The 15571-nt window shown below is 38.7% G+C and overlaps 2 protein-coding genes across 5 annotated transcripts in view; both read left to right on the plus strand.

Annotated features, from left to right (window-relative positions):
- On the plus strand, positions 1-5862 carry TMEM70 (transmembrane protein 70). Of its 2 annotated transcripts, XM_039332072.1 has the most exons (4): positions 1-340; positions 1413-1524; positions 4279-4345; positions 4917-5862. In XM_039332072.1, the coding sequence occupies exons 1-4, from the start codon at positions 128-130 to the stop codon at positions 5080-5082; spliced, it is 558 nt and encodes a 185-aa protein (XP_039188006.1). In that variant the 5' UTR covers positions 1-127; the 3' UTR covers positions 5083-5862. The 2 variants fall into 2 exon arrangements, with proteins under 2 accessions (XP_039188006.1, XP_039188005.1); XM_039332071.1 differs by having other exon boundaries at positions 4279-5862.
- Positions 5391-15571, plus strand: part of LY96 (lymphocyte antigen 96) — a 23481-nt gene continuing 13300 nt past the window's right edge. The window contains exons 1-5 of one of the 3 annotated variants that reach the window (XM_039332081.1): positions 5391-5525; positions 5938-7253; positions 8284-8346; positions 11399-11488; positions 13943-14071. In XM_039332081.1, coding sequence (XP_039188015.1) covers positions 7247-7253; positions 8284-8346; positions 11399-11488; positions 13943-14071 — 289 coding nt within the window. In that variant the 5' untranslated portion in view covers positions 5391-5525; positions 5938-7246. The remainder of the gene's footprint in view (positions 5526-5937; positions 7254-8283; positions 8347-11398; positions 11489-13942; positions 14072-15571) is intronic. The other 2 variants (XR_005555307.1, XM_039332082.1) reach the window with 2 other exon arrangements.

The following is a 15571-nucleotide window of genomic DNA, read 5'->3' on the forward strand; positions in this document are numbered from 1 at the left end:
GCGCCCCTCCCACAGCGACGTGCTGCAGCAGCTTTCCCAAGGCCGCTTTCGGCTTCTGTAAGCCGGAAGGGGAGGCCCCGCAGTGGCGTTCGCTCTGCTTTTTCCGTAGCTCTGACTTCCTGCGGAGATGTTGCTGGTGGCCGGATTGAGGCTTCACGCTCCCGGCCTAAAACTGTGGCAGCAAAGCGCCGGAAGATGTAGGGCGCTTCAGCCGGCCAAGAGGTTGGCGGGAATCCTCGAGAAGCGCCAGCCCTTCACGGCTTCCCACTGCAAACTGTTAACGCCGCTTGGTTCGCCCCGAGCGTTTGGATCCCGGTTTTGGCTGGGGGAAAATAAGCAGGTAGGTGCTGCAGCGAACGGTGCTTCCTTACACGGCGAGAGAGGACGGAAGTCCCCGTAGAAAACATGCAACCGGGGTTTAAAACGCGGCTCCTGGCCTGCAGATGGCACGTGTGGATCAACAGTCGCTGCTGTAATCCCGTGATTCTCAACCTCGGTAGCTGTAAGATGAGTGAAGTACAGCTCCCAAAATTCTTGAGCCACCAAATGGAGCGATCCATGCTACCTGTACTTGGGATGAAAAATATCAGGGTTTCATAGCCAACAGCAGCAGGAAATTGGAAACAAAATCTGGGACATGTATCTTGTTTTCTTTTTCCATCAGGAGATATAAACAAATGGTTACTTTTAATTTGGTAGGAAATACTTCAAAATGTTTTTGTTGCTGCTTCTTTAAAATGTATATATAGTAGCAAACAGAGTTGAAATTGCTAATTATTAAGGATGGATATCTAAAAAATGTTTGTAGCTTTAATGTTTGTAGCTTTAATTTTGTTATGTTTCCTTCATTGCATTTACATTCATTTCCTTCATTGCTGTGCTGAGGTGGCGCAGCAGTTATAGTGCAGTACTGCAGGCCAACTTTAGCTGACTGTGTTCAGCAGGTCAGCGGTTCAAATCTGGCTCAAGGTTGACTCAGCCTTCCATCCTTCCGGGGTAGGTAAAATGAGGACCCAGATTGTTGGGGGCAATGTAAATATATATATATACATTGCTTAGAGAGTGCTTGCACTTAAAGCGGTATATAAGTCTCATAAATAAATAAATAAATTGCAGTTGTCTGCTGTCCAAGATTATATTGCAGAAGATAGGTGGCCATATAAATCTTAAACAATAAATATTTCTGAATTATAGGCATCTTAATTTTTCATGTGGTCCATGCATAACTCACATAACAAAGGGAACCATGGTTAGAGGTAGGGCAGCAGTTTGCCAATCTCAACTGGCTCTCAGGATCATTATTTAGGTTAGTTGCTAGAAGAAAGCATGTCTGCATATATATGTTTATATCTGAGTATACTTACTGGAAAAGATATTGATACTACTGGTTATATATGGTATTTGGCCTCTAGGTTCCATTTCTCCATGCGGAGTCTCTGTGCAGCTTTGGTACATCATCCCTGGAGGAACATTCAGAATATGGAAGATTAATTTATTCTGGAAGTTTATCAAAAACTGTATTAGGTAAGTGTGTTGGAATTCGTTGTTTTTTAAAAAAAACCTTTTCATGGGTGAGAATTCTTGTCATACAGAACTGTATGCAAAGTGCATAACTATGTACATTTTTTTATTTAAATCTCTTATTTAACTACTACTTATGTAGTAGTTTAACCCAGGCATTTGGGACTATTGCTAGAAAGAAGAACATTAAGATACTTTCTCTGTTGCATATGACTTTTTTTCCTGCCTGAAATCCAAAAACACTTTTGGAGCACCTTGGTGGCTCCTTTTAGTTTATGGGAGAAACAGTGGCTGGAAGTTCAGTCAGACCTTCCAACTTCTTGCAAAATCTTTTTTTTTTTTTTTTTTTTTTTTTGGTGACTGAACTTTTTTTAGTCCCACAAACTCAGTTTCTCTGCAGCAGAGGAGAAATGTGCCAGAGCTGGAAAGCAGGTTAGCAAAGAAATGCTTTTGGGAAGAGGGAGGAGATGCGCCGGGAGGAGAAGCGGCAAGAAATGGGGCTGTCGTTTCCAGAAGGGAGACGCGGGGCAATCCAGGCAACAAGCAAGTGCTGTTCTCTGCTCTGCATCTCTAGGCAGAGCTGCTGCGTTCTCCGTTCGACAGGCGACAAAGGGCTGGTGGAGGTAGATGGCCTGGAGAGTTGGCAGAGGACAAAGTGGTGGCGGGCAGGTGATTTGCAGGGTGAAGCTTAAAGTGCACAATGGCAGCAGAGCCATTCGCCGTCACTCCCCCCTGGCTCTGAAATGGCAGAGGGGGACCAGGCCTTCTCCTCCCATACCATCTGCCGTAGCATGGCAGTCCAGCTTGGGAGGGGAGTGAAAGGTTGCCGATCAAGGAATGGCCTTGTGGGGGGAGGCTAAAGTACCAGTAAGTGGGTGCAGGGCGCATGGGGCAGCTACACTCCCTCCCCCACCTGCCTCACCTTGTGACGGCAGTTGCGGGATGTGCCATGGGGCCTCCTTCCCCATTGCGGCATCGAGGTGGGACGGAGTTGGCAGGGTTCTAACTAGGGCTTATTTTGGGGGTAGAACTTACATTAGCCCCTGCCCCAATCATGGTAGGTCTTAGTTTAGGGGAGGGGCTTATTTTTGGGGAAACACAATAGCTATCAGGAACTACTGCAAGTTCTTAGTTGGCAGTCAACATGAGAAACGCTGGCCAGCTTAATTGCTTTCCAAAATCTTTTTAAACAAAATATTTTGTTTTTCCTCTGCTCTTTTATACTTTTAGTAAATTTATATGCCAATCATCTCACAATAATATAAAAAAATAATATAGAACATTTAAGAACGTTAAACATTAAGGATTAAAACATTAAAATTAACCAAGGACTAGATAAATAGGTACTAATAAGTAAATGGAGTGGAGGTGGAATCTTTTCTCAATCTACTAAACACCCCCAAAGCGGAAGGCCCAAGTTAGCTGGCAGAGCCAGGTTTTCAACACTTTTTGAAAGGCCAAGAGGGTAAGGCCAGATTCCACCATGAGGAGCATGATGTTCCAAAGGGCAGGAGCTACGACAGAAAAGGCTTTTCTCCTGGACCCTGCCAGCTGAAGTTCTTTGGCCAATGTGGTCAGCACCATACTCCCTCCACCCAGAGCAAATGAATGAATGAACCTTTATTATCAAAGTACAACATGTATACAATGAGATTGGCTGAGCCTCTCTCCGTGCCCCCCCCCACAACTCAAGTGGGGCAGGCCAATCCCACTGGGGTGAGACAGTTCTTCAGAGAGACTGTATTCATGCCATAAAGGGCTTTAAAGGTGATAAAGGCAACACTTGAATTGGACTCAGAAGCTAACTAGCAAGTTTTAAAGACATTCTTCATACCAGTGGCATATATCTTAGATTTGTAACAAAAGAGTGGGACTTTGTAATAAAGGGGTGATCTCTTGTAATCCCTTCCACTCCAGTGTCTCCACTCTTGGTGTTGGGAGGGAAAACGAGTCAGGTCCAGAAGATACTGCTTTAGAAACTACTTGTTTCCCCAGAAAAGAAAATTAGAATGAAAGGGATTACAGGAAATTAAGCAGACAATAGATAATATACTGGACTATTTGCATAGCATGTTTATAGCTCCTGGTGCCATCACATTGCTTTTGATGTATATTCCTCATTGTGTGCCTATATATTCTCTTGTAATCCTTCTCCAACAAATGTAAATACAACCATTAATTGCCTTCCTGTTAATTATCCCAGCATTCAGCTAGGGTGAGCATTCAAAGGCAGGGGTGTAGTTAGGAGGGAAGCAAAAGTGGAAGGTGTGAAACTGATTAGTTTATCAATTTCAAGCAGGGTTTCCCAGCTCTCAGAATTGAGCATCCCAAAGCTTGGGAGGGCTGGGAAAAAGGAAAGCACAATGATTTTCCATTTAGCAAATATTTCATTTAACAGAGCTGCTAGTCTTAATTGGGATTGCTAAACAAGAACCTTTATACAGCTTTTTCTGGCAGCCATGGAAGCCCAGGAAAAGCTGTCTTTCTTACAGGAATGATAAAAGAGGCAGGAAGTATCTCTTCAGCTTCCCATCCAAACTGCTGCATATTGTTAAATATTTCATTTATCTCTGTTAACTGAACTATATCAATTCCGAAGCCAGTCCTGTTGAGGGAAGATGGCTCTTCCAGCAAATGGATGTAAATGGAACTTAGTACTTCATAGTTCTTGAATTACTGTCTAAGCGTATGCCATATATGTGGTTGGGAGCCAATTTGAACTTCTTAACTATTAACATATTTTTCTTTTTCTTGCAGGAGTGAAGATTTTCTGTGTTACCACCAGTATAATTACTGCTTCCATGTTGTTTGGTATCGTACACAAGTATGGCTTAAATTTTGACAAACTCTATTCAGAAATTGCTTTTTATAGTGCCACGCTATTCTTTATTTTCCTAACACCACTTCTCTTACATTTATTTACTAGAAGGTATATTATCCGTCTGTACCATAAAGATAAAATGGACACATATACAGCAATTACATATAGTGGCATTTTGAGAGAAAAGAAAACTTTATTCCATCAGAAAGATGTGACTGTTCCAGAAACGAGCAAGATCTTCACAACATTTTATGTTAAAAGAAGATCAATGCTTGTTAACCCAATCCTTTTTAATTATGCTCAAGACTACAGCCATCTTATGGGTTATGACAAACCCTTTCAGTTTCATTTGAAGGACTCAGAAGAATAGAATTCTAAAATGTCAAAATGCTTCATGTTCAGAAGTCTTTCACAGGTTCTAGATGACCTAATATTGCTTTTTTCATCATATTCTAGTTTTGTTATTTTAAATATTGATGACTGTGATTAAAAATGCTTTTACTGGGATAGGCATTTAGTCTGTTGAGCAAAAATATGGTCTTTTAAGATATTGCGTCTTTGACCCCTCTTTCAGAGTCCACATTCTGAACAAAGGAGACCACTCTCTGGACAGTGAAGGGTCAAAAAGGTCATCTATGTTAAAATTGAACAGTCCTCTCTCAGTAGAGGGGGAGGGATATGACACCACTATCCCCTGTTTACAACACTGTCCTTTCAGCAGTTCCAAGAAGATTCCATAACCATTTGCAATCTGATTCACAAGACCCTGATAAACTTCAAAGTGGCCTCAACAACTCCCTGAAAGAGTGCTAATGACCAGATGACTGCAAGGAATATAAATCCTCCCCTCCCCCCCTCCCACCGCTGCCACCACCATTCAGTCAGAACTGAAGAAGCTTCTTGGATGAGAAACAAAATGTCTAAGGAAAAAACATGGTCCATTGCCTTTTGAAAAAGCATTTTTATGACAATAGAATCTATTTCACAGATGGATTGATACAATCTTCAAAGAATCCTCTCCCAGTTCTAAGAACTAGCTCAACTTTAAGGAGTACCTGTTTTTATTTCTTTATTTTTAAGTTTCTGCCTATTGAAATGTTCTTCAGTTTTTCCAAAACTGTACTATTGAGGAAGTTACAATTCACAATTATGGATAACTAAAGAATGGATGCACTTCACTACAGTAAGCGTTTTTGCCACTAGAGGGACCTGTACCACAATACTGTATGACACCTTTAAATGCTCTAATGGAGTGCTCATAAAGCATGCATTGTTAAATAAATGGAGCCATAATTGGCTTACTAATAAGTGAAATAACTTAGTGGGGCATACACAATTTTTTTCTTTAAAAAAATGTACTTAAGGGTTACTGTGCTTTTGAATTGTTGACACTGAGTTCAGTAATATTACGACTTGATTATGAACTATCATGAGAATTTACTAGCTCAGGCTTAAGTGACAACAGTAGAAAGATTTATTTCTTCTCTGTAAGGCTGATTAATAAAATTAATTAAAAATTATATCCTTTGAAGGATGGATTTTACAAACCTGGTCTACACAGTCACATAACTTCCATTCTACATATTTATGCAAAGGTAAACTGCCTGCTCCTCTAGTGCAGAGGTCCCCAGCCCCGGTCCATGGACCAGTACCAGACCACGGCATGCCAGCAACCGGGCCGCACTAACAAGCAAAGCCCCATCCGCAGGATGCAGGCAGCACACAAAACACACACCCTCCGATCCGCGGAAAAACCTCTCCACAGAACTGGTCCCTGGTGCCCAAAAGGTTGAGGATCTCTGCTGTAGTGCACATATAGCTTCTATGACCTTTGGCCATACTTAAGAGGTAAGAAGGAATATAGTTTGGTAATAAAGCACAGGTTTTTTACACAAGAGTTCTGAATAAAGGGTAGATTTATCAATCTAGTCTTCAAAATGATTTCAATTACATGGGAAGAGTGGTTAGTCTTACCCTGAAGAACATTACGGCTATACCCAACAATTTTATCTGTGGTTAAATAGCTTACATGCATATTTCCTGCATCTGTAATGATCACAACCAAATATTGTTTGATGAGCACTTTTACAAAAAGGCAGAAGCTCTAACAGTAATGTATACATAACGATAGCTAGAAAGATGGCTAATTTTTTGGAATATGCATAACATTTAAGACAAGATACAATACATGTGGTTCTTCCAAAAAATGATTGTCCTGAGAAAGGTACATGATTACTGTGATAGGCAATCACAGTCAAAATTTTCTATGGCATCTGCTACTACACCTGAGCTACAAAAATGGATTATCTCCATTATGAAAAGCTGTGAAATTGTATGATTTTGCAGCTGTTTTCCATTCATTTATGGACAAAGTAGGACAAATAAAATAACTCAGTTAACTTGATTATGGTCACTGACCAGTTTGAAAAGGACAGGATAAAAGAAAAAATATATTTAAAAATTAGATAATTATAAAAGTTATGTGGTCAAAAAGAAGCATATTTTATAGAGATGAACACCACCCCCTAGAGTTGGACATGACTGGACAGGAAACCTTTACCTTTATATGAAGCATGTACCTCTAGAATAATAGAAATGTGTCATAGCTCATGTTAATTTTTGTGATTTTTTGAAGAATATATTCCATATGTACTCTGTCCAGTAAAATAAAACACTATTCCCAAACACATGAAGATTTCAATCTCTACAATTGAGTGCCTATTTAGTTGCCAGAGATGAATTTTAGGATGCTTGGCATCCTTTAAGTTTTGTACAATTTGTATAATTAATTTTGAATGCTTCTGCATTGCAATGCATAACTCACTTTTGGCCAATTGAAACTGAGATAACAGCATCATCTACATAAAGGAGGATGGCAGTATATCTACTCTTCAGTTTTGGAGAATGACAGGTATGATTATTCATCTTGGCTGCTACAATAGACAGTTAACAAATGTGCCATAGCAGTGGCCCAAATGTGCATATCTGCTTAATTATTATGCTAGTAGGAACTGCCTTGGTGTTACAGCCTTGCATACAAACCTAATCTTAAACTAGAATTTTTGAAAAGTTTATATATATAGTATAAGAAAAACTTACCTGTTATCTTAGATAATTTTCTATGATAAAACTTTTGCAGGTATACCATAATTTATATTGTTTTTAGATATAAGATCAAAGTTGATTTTAACTAACCCCATCATTTTTAGGATCAGAACCTTATTGTATATAAATGTGAACAGGAAGAACACAACAGGAATCTACCAACCCAGATTATTCCATTTTTTTTAAAAGCAGGTTTTGGTCAGTTGATTTGCTTAATTAAATTGCTATTTCTGAGCATATTAAAGAGGCCACCATGGGAATAACTACTCATTAAGCTCTGGGTCAGGTTTGTGTAGTCAGGTTTACTCCAGCATATATAATGTCCTGAAAGGGTCCATTCATGCTTGTGAATGAAGGAAAAGGCTGGTGGTTAGATGAGGGTTATGAAAGCCATAATAAAGCTGAATTGAGAAACCAATATTTCTTGAGGGTCTGCCTCCTGACAGTCATAATCAAATCAAGCTTCAGTGAATAGAGTAATTTCTCTCTCTTTCTCCCTCCCTCCCTCCCTCCCTCCCTCTCTCTCTGTTTTGTAATTTGTATAATTTTATATAATTCATTAACAGAAAGCCAAAATGAGATTCAGAAAATATATTGCATGTCTTCTATAACAATGGCTAAAATGTTGGAAGGCAATTTCAAATAATTGTTTTGGTATCATTTAAGATATAACATAGCTATTCCCCTTTAAAAAAAAATGTCGTTTGAGGATGACGAAGCAAAACATTGTTCCTCTTTTTATTGAAAATGAAGTTACTTTGTTGCTGACAAGATGGTGTTGAGATATCTACACATTTTCCAACTTGTCATCATTCTTTTTGTTTATGGTTTTACAGTGGCACTGCAAAAACAACTGCTTTGTACATCCCATGACATCGATATTTTATATTCCTATTGTGGTAAGTAAAGAACCACTATGCCTTTGTTTAGTAGAGTTTGCAAAACTTTTCAGATTAGTTTGTTCCTTCTTCTGCTTTATTGTTTTGTTAAAAGACTTAGAAAAAATGTGTCCTGGATAGTACAGTACTCGGAAACAGATCAGAAGGAGGGAGATCATTTTGGAGAGACTTCCATTGAGTCTTCATTCTGGTGAACTTCTAAATTTCTCTGTGTGTTTGGCTAACCTACAGCTCTTTTCACTAACCTATAGCTCTTTTGCGTAGTATTTGTGCTTCCTTTTCTTGTTATATATTTACAAAAAGGCTAGTTGTAGCTTAAGTAAAGAGCCAGTTTGGTATAACTTGAAAAGGGAGACAGTTTGGTGTAGTGGTTAAGACATCAGGCTAGGAGGCAGGAGACCCTGAGTTCCAGTCCTGCCTTAAGCACAAAGCTAGCTGGGTGACTTTGAGCCAAGTTCCTCTATTGGCAAACCACTTCTAAAAAACCTTGCCAAGAACTTGTCCGGGCAATTGCTGGCAGTTAACACTGACACACATTCTTACAGACATTTGAAAAGCTGTGTTTTCAGTAAAGTGGAACTCTTTCTCCATTTGCTCTATTTTTGCAATAAAGTAACCCTGACAAATTTAGCTTTAGTGTCACGTATCAGTATGGTCTTTATTCTTAATGTGATAACCTGCAATCTAGGATGCTCAAGTTTAATTAGAAAACCATACATGTGTGGTGCTTTTCAGCTGAAAAACTCTTTGGTTTGCAAAACTTTAAACCAATGTAATTTTTAAAATTATTTTTTTAATTTCATTAAAATTAAAAAATTTAAATTTTCTTTTTACCTTTTTGTTTCTTTAGGAAATTTATCCCTCAATTAGTTGGAGCCAAACAAATTCCTGATTTTAAGACTATTGGATATTGCACTGGGTTTCCACTATGCTCTTCATTAGCAATTTCTATTTCACATGCTTTCCACTTTTGATTTAACATCTGGCCAAAACAGATTTCTGTAAAATGAAAACCATAATTGGATGCTTTATGATTTCAGGTTCTTAGTAAAAATAGCATTGGTATTGGTTAGGAAAATGAAACTAATTGTTACTTAATCTCAACAGATTTTTAAACTTCAAAAGTGAAGTTATTTTCTTTTCACCAATCAAGAATAAAATAGAAAAATGCAGTACCTAGAAAGACAAAATTCCACCCTACTTCAAATATATTTCCAATATTTGGTTCATGGCTAAATTGGTGTCAGATCTACACCTATAAGCTTGTTGTCTTATGACTGCAGCATCACAGAATGATTTTCAGATTTTAAATAGGTATCCCAAGTCTTTTACCCTAAGATGCTGTAATTTCCATTACCTTATCATAACGTCAGTGTAATAACTTCTGTAGAAATTCCAGTCAAATAGTTATGAAACACAGAAAGTACAATTCTATTAGGTCTATTCTACAGGTTGATAGTGTTATGGTAATCTTGAATCCTCCCTATTCAGGAGTGAACAACCTTTGTCATCTTCTATCTAGATTATGTATGTGTGTGTGTGTGTGTGTGTGTGTATTTATATTTCACATTTCTGAACCACCCTTAACCCTCAAAGAGGGTCTCTGGGCAATGTATAATAAAACAAACAAACAAACAAACAATAAACAAATAAAGTAATAAAATGCTCATTGACTTCCAAAATTTAAGCATAATGGGGCTACCCTTGAAAAGTATCTGAAGCTTCAGCTAGTGCAGAATGTGGTCCACAAGTAATATTGGGTGCCCAAAGAAGGGCATAGGTAACATAGTGGCTCCATGAACTACATTATCTTCAATATCTGGCAAGAATTTTGGTTTTGATTTACAGGTCTCTCCAAAAGTTCCTCGGACCACACTTTAGAAAACATGGTTCTAGTATAAAGCAAATTGCCTGTATCATTTTTTAAAAGTCTACCTTTTAATTAAAATACGTCATCACATCTGATATAAATATATAAGTTGCATTGTCTGTGATGATGCCATCACATTTGTGCCTTCACTTGCACCTTTGTTTTTTCATGGACACTCTTGGTCCCACTCATTTGCTAATGAATTATTTTAGAATTGGCACAAAAGTTATTTTTCATTTAGTAAATTAGTTTAAATCTTGGTGGAGAACCATAACAATTTCTTCTAATTTAAATAAAATGAACTAATGAATTAATATCACATTTGAACAAGCAGTGGGGACTGAAACCTTTTATTTCTACAATAAGAAGGCATGCTTTTACATTTATTTTACCACTTTTTATAACCTACAAAGCTGAAAGAGAACTTTTTTAAATATTTGCTTTGGAGCAGAAAATAATACTATATTAAAACTGTTTTGAGTGCCACGTGAAAATTGAGATCCACTCGGAAAAGTTCAGCCATCAAATATGGTCGGAGATGGTTTAATAACTTCTTCCTTTGCTTATTGAAACCTCTGGCATGTCCCCATTTATGAGAAGATGACTTCTTATGACTTGGTGGGTCACATGGTTTGTAGAATATTTTGGTAGGAGAGCAAAAATAGAATAATCTATAAATAACATGGCCCCAAAGATTAGAAACAAGCAAATTTTAAAGCTCTAAATAGAATACTATATCTACATCATCCTGTTGCAATCTCAGCTGCTTCAGTTGGCTACAGATCTAGAAGAAACCTTAAACCAAGGGTCTTCGAACTTGGCCCTTTTATGACTTGTGGACTTCAGCTCCCAGAATTCCTCAGTCAGCGTGCCTGGCTGAGGAATTCTGGGAGTTGAAGTCCAAAGTCATAAAAGGGCCAAGTTTGAAGACCCCTGCCTTAAACTATCTTTTTTTATATAATCTGTTTTTCTAGATGCAATTGCTTCATATTATCCTGGTTAAGTATTGTCTTGCTAGTTTCTTCTATCCCCACACAGACTCAAAGTATTGGTTGACACTTATTGATATTATTTTCAAAAATATATTAGATGTGTATTGTAGTAGTCCAACAGGAATGGTCAAAGATTTGTGTCATTTTTTAATGATTTTTTCCCCCTTTATTAAATTTGTTTGCCTTGCAGGCTCTGGGAGAGATACATTCTTCTTTTCAGTGGAGCCATGTTTGTTACGGGATCATACAGAATGGCAAGGTACTATTTTCTGGATTCCAAGTGAGTTTACTATCCACACTGGACTTAATTGTTCTCCATTACAGGTGGCCTTGCTTAATGACCACTTGTAGGTACTACTTGTTCAGCAAGTATACCATGCTGGCTATTTTTTCCTGTTGCTGGGTTGGATCTGATGGTAACTTTCTATGGGGTGGAAAGTGCTTCTGCTTATTCAGGATCAAGCACCAGACTTGGCTGATCTTTGCAACTATTGTAGTGTTTCACTGGACTGCAAATACAAATAGTGCTCAGTTGCTCATTACAGTTGCAAATAGTGACAACTGTTAAGTTAGACAGCCTTGTTTAACAACCCCTAGCCCCTGCTCTCCTGATCCTACTGTTAAACAAATGTGCAAGTCGTTAAGCGAGCATGGGGTACCTCATGGATGAGTGAGGCTAGGTCCCTAAAGGAGGCAAACAAACAGCAAAAAGATTTTCAAAGCTAAAAACAGCCCAGCTGGGGGGGAAGAGCCCAGCTAGATTAGGCCTAGCTCCTTATTTCAATGCCAGAGAGGCTTCTAAGCAAGCCTCTGAGGGGTCTGGGCCTCTGCCCTGATCAGCTGGCAATCAGGAAACTTCAAACCTTTCCTGGCCCTTGCTGGGCTTTGTGAAGCCAGTTGCCTGCATGCCAAAGTGGCAGTTTTGGGATAAGCTAAATTTAGCAAATTAAGTGGTTAAAGAGGATCAAAATTGGAGGGCAGAGGCAGAGAGTTTAATTTCAGTACGTAATTGTGGGGGGGGGGAGATCAACAAGTCTGACCCTCTGAGCTGTTTTTGTTTTCTTTATTGAAGAAATGTGGGTTTTTGGAAGAGGGAGGGGGTTAAGTAAGGAACTTTTGTTGTTGTTAGTTGCAAAGTCATGTCCGACCCATCGCGACCCCTGGAAGAACGGCTGTCCATGGGGTCGCGATGGGTCAGACAGACTTTGCAAGTAACAACAACAACAAAAGTTCTGAAAGCAGCCACTTTTTCCTCAAGGAATTGTCAGAATGCTGAAAATGGCATCTGGTTCCAGTAAATATGGGTACCAGACCAAGCACTGTGGAGTCCTGTCAGAGCATGATGGGGAGAGAAAGATGGGGGGCATTGAAGTATCCTTGTGGTTGGTTGTAAAGGCAAATGACTGCAGGGGTACTGCAGCCTCTGTAAATTTGAAATAGGCTTGTATGCAGCTTTTGGAGGGACTGTCATAAGTTTGGCCATTAATTGGCTGGTCATATTTTGAGAACTACTTATACATTGATTACTCCAGGAGGACTGACTTTCAGTATTCAATAGCTATTATTGGGAAGCATGATAGAGAATTAAGACTGACATTTTTTCTAAAAGCTGAAGTGCTGTCAACTACTGCAAAGTTAACATTCATAGAACTCACTGCTATATCTCTCTGTCACAGTAGTTCATATTCATTTCTGAATATATTTTTTCAATGACTCTAGCAGTTAGATTCACAATGCTCAACATATTTCACAGTAACCTTAAACAATAGAAGAGAATATCTGTAGCTCAGGGTTGAACTGTGGAGTCCTTAGTGCTCTCAGAATCTGGCTGTTTGTTTGTAGATACAGTATTTCATTATAACATACTGAGGTAACATCAGTACTAGTGAATGTGGGATTTGCTCCCTATATGCTTACATAGGCAGCTTACAAGAAATACAATAAAGCAATCACCGATTACTCACAGAATGATGAGCAGTACAAATAATAAAATATTGATAAAAATGATTGCTAACACTCTTTTATGCCATACAGTTGGTTCTAATAAAAATACAGCCTATTAAGGGTGTACACTTATATAAAATAAGCAACCTTGTTCTTATTGTTTCATATAATGTTTTAGATAGCAATTTCTCCTAAGCGAGCCTTACTACAGACAAATTGGCTCAAGCCTTTCATTGTACACATTTAAGTTCTGTTCAGCTTAATGGGCTTATTTCCCAGTCAATGACTTGAGTTTACATTCTGTACTGCTGAGCCATCAAACGTTTGTTTGTTTTTCCTTAGATTATTATGTGAACCTGTTCATTGCAGTTTGTGATGCATAAATCATGGCTTTGTATTTTGTAAAACAAGAGAGACCCAGGGTAGTCTATTGAAATGATGGTAGGAATAATGTAACACATCTGGAAGCAACTATTTGTGGAAGGTCTCTGATTAGTCCCAAATTTCATTACAAGATTGAAAATATATAATCTGACATAAATGATAAAATATGATAAAATATTTATCATTCCTCTGGCTTTGTTGTCACAGTTTATAATTGTTTGTATAAATATGCTTTCAACTGATGCCTTCTTCTGGGACACAAAATGTTTTGTGAAATCCCATGGATTTAAAAAAAATTAAAGTGATCAGATTTTCACTCTCTTTCTCATACACATACACATACAAGGAATATGTTATAGACTTATATAATTGCATAAAGATATTATCAATGAACTTTTTTCTGCAGAGGCTGATTTGACAGTTGTTGACGCACGCATACAGTTGTGGAATGGACCTTTAAAAGCCTTAAAATGGGAGAGTACTGTTTGTCATGGTGTGGATGATGACTATTCATATTGTGGAACTCTGAAGGGAGGTAAGTATGAATATGTAGTCTTTAACAGACCTATGAAATTTGTTCTCATTCTTGTATTTTCTTGTATTTATTCAGACTTACAATATATCCTTTTGTGAACAAAACAACAGAACAGGATATATTGAGGGCTGATAAACTTCATGTTTTCTAAATTGTATAAAGTGGATTGTGTTCACAAAAATGCATACTATCAGTTGGTGGTTCTTAGGATCAAACAGGTAAAACCATTGTATACAACTGTGCTGAATTTCTTAAAAAGTAATTATGGTCCATTATTAGCAAGGTAAAAAGAAGAAAGAAAAATGAAGAAACAACGACCAAATACAGCAAAAACAATGCAATAGTTAAAAAAACCCCTAAAACTACAGACCTAAAAAAACAAAACACAATAAAAATACAAAACATAATATAAAAAAGAAATACAAACAAATATAAGAATGAAGACTTCACTTAAGTCTCTTGTTATCATCCTAGATCAGTGGTTCTCAACCTTTTTAATGCCGCGACCCCAAACGGGTCGTAAGCTGAGGACTAAACAACCGGTCGTAAGTCGAGGACTATCCAACCGGTCATAAGTCGAGGACTTTCCCTGCCTGGGAGCGCCGCACATGCGTGGTGCCGCCCCTGCGCCGGCCGAGGCGTAGCTGGCAAGCGGCATAGACGGAGCAGGCCGACCACTGGCTGGGCCACCAGCTGGCCCAACCCAAGGGAGATTAGGCACCGGCCGGGCCCCACGCGCGCCAGCAACCCTCCCTGCGCCCGCTGGCCTCCCACCTCCCACCTCTGGCCCTCTTTTACTTACATTTTTAGTAGTTGCTCAGCAGGGAGAGGTGGAAACTTCCAGACAGCTCGCCTTCACTGCAGACAACTTGCAGCACTGTTTGCAGAATGGCACTTTTGGCGGGCTCAGCAGGACAGAGACAGCCTGGACAATTCCTATTGGCTTTTGAAAGCCAATAGAATTAGACTCTATTCAAGAGAGTCTATTCTATTGGCTTTCAAAAGCCAATAGAATAAAAGGGAGTAGCACAGCTAAGGAAAAGGGGGAAAAAATGGCGGACTGCGTTGTTTGGTGATACTCGTGAAATGGTCGTTCGACCCCAAATGGGGTCTTGACCCACAGGTTGAAAACCACTGTCCTAGATTAAAATATTTTACAGAAATTGCTCGAAATAAAATCTTAGCATTTTCTTTAGCAGTAGCAACTCCACCTGACACACTTTAAACTCTTTCCTGGCATCTGTCTGTAACTTTTGAAGATGCTCTGCAAGGCAGCTGCCTCCTTCTGTCCTGACTTATCAGGTAAAGAGACAGCCCAGGCATATTTGGACAGTACATCAATTACTGTTAAGATAAATTTCATATAATAAATTCCTTTAGAATTTTTTCATACTTCATTCGGCACAAATCCCCCTGTCAAATAATCACACATTACTCTTTAGCACATCTTTTATTTGTAATTTGGTTTTTGGTAGTCCTAAATTTGACATCAGAATAATA

This window comes from Crotalus tigris, unplaced genomic scaffold (genome assembly GCF_016545835.1).
Source record: "Crotalus tigris isolate CLP2741 ecotype Arizona unplaced genomic scaffold, ASM1654583v1 scf7180000024445.887990, whole genome shotgun sequence".
NCBI lineage: Eukaryota > Metazoa > Chordata > Lepidosauria > Squamata > Viperidae > Crotalus > Crotalus tigris.

Excerpts from the sequence above, each read along its gene's own strand:
- TMEM70 (XM_039332071.1), top strand. The coding sequence starts at position 128 with ATGTTGCTGGTGGCCGGATTGAGGCTTCACGCTCCCGGCCTAAAACTG. Across the intron at positions 341-1,412 it reads GGCTGGGGGAAAATAAGCAG|GTTCCATTTCTCCATGCGGA; the intron begins GTAGGTGCTGCA and ends TTTGGCCTCTAG. Across the intron at positions 1,525-4,278 it reads TTTATCAAAAACTGTATTAG|GAGTGAAGATTTTCTGTGTT; the intron begins GTAAGTGTGTTG and ends TTTTTCTTGCAG.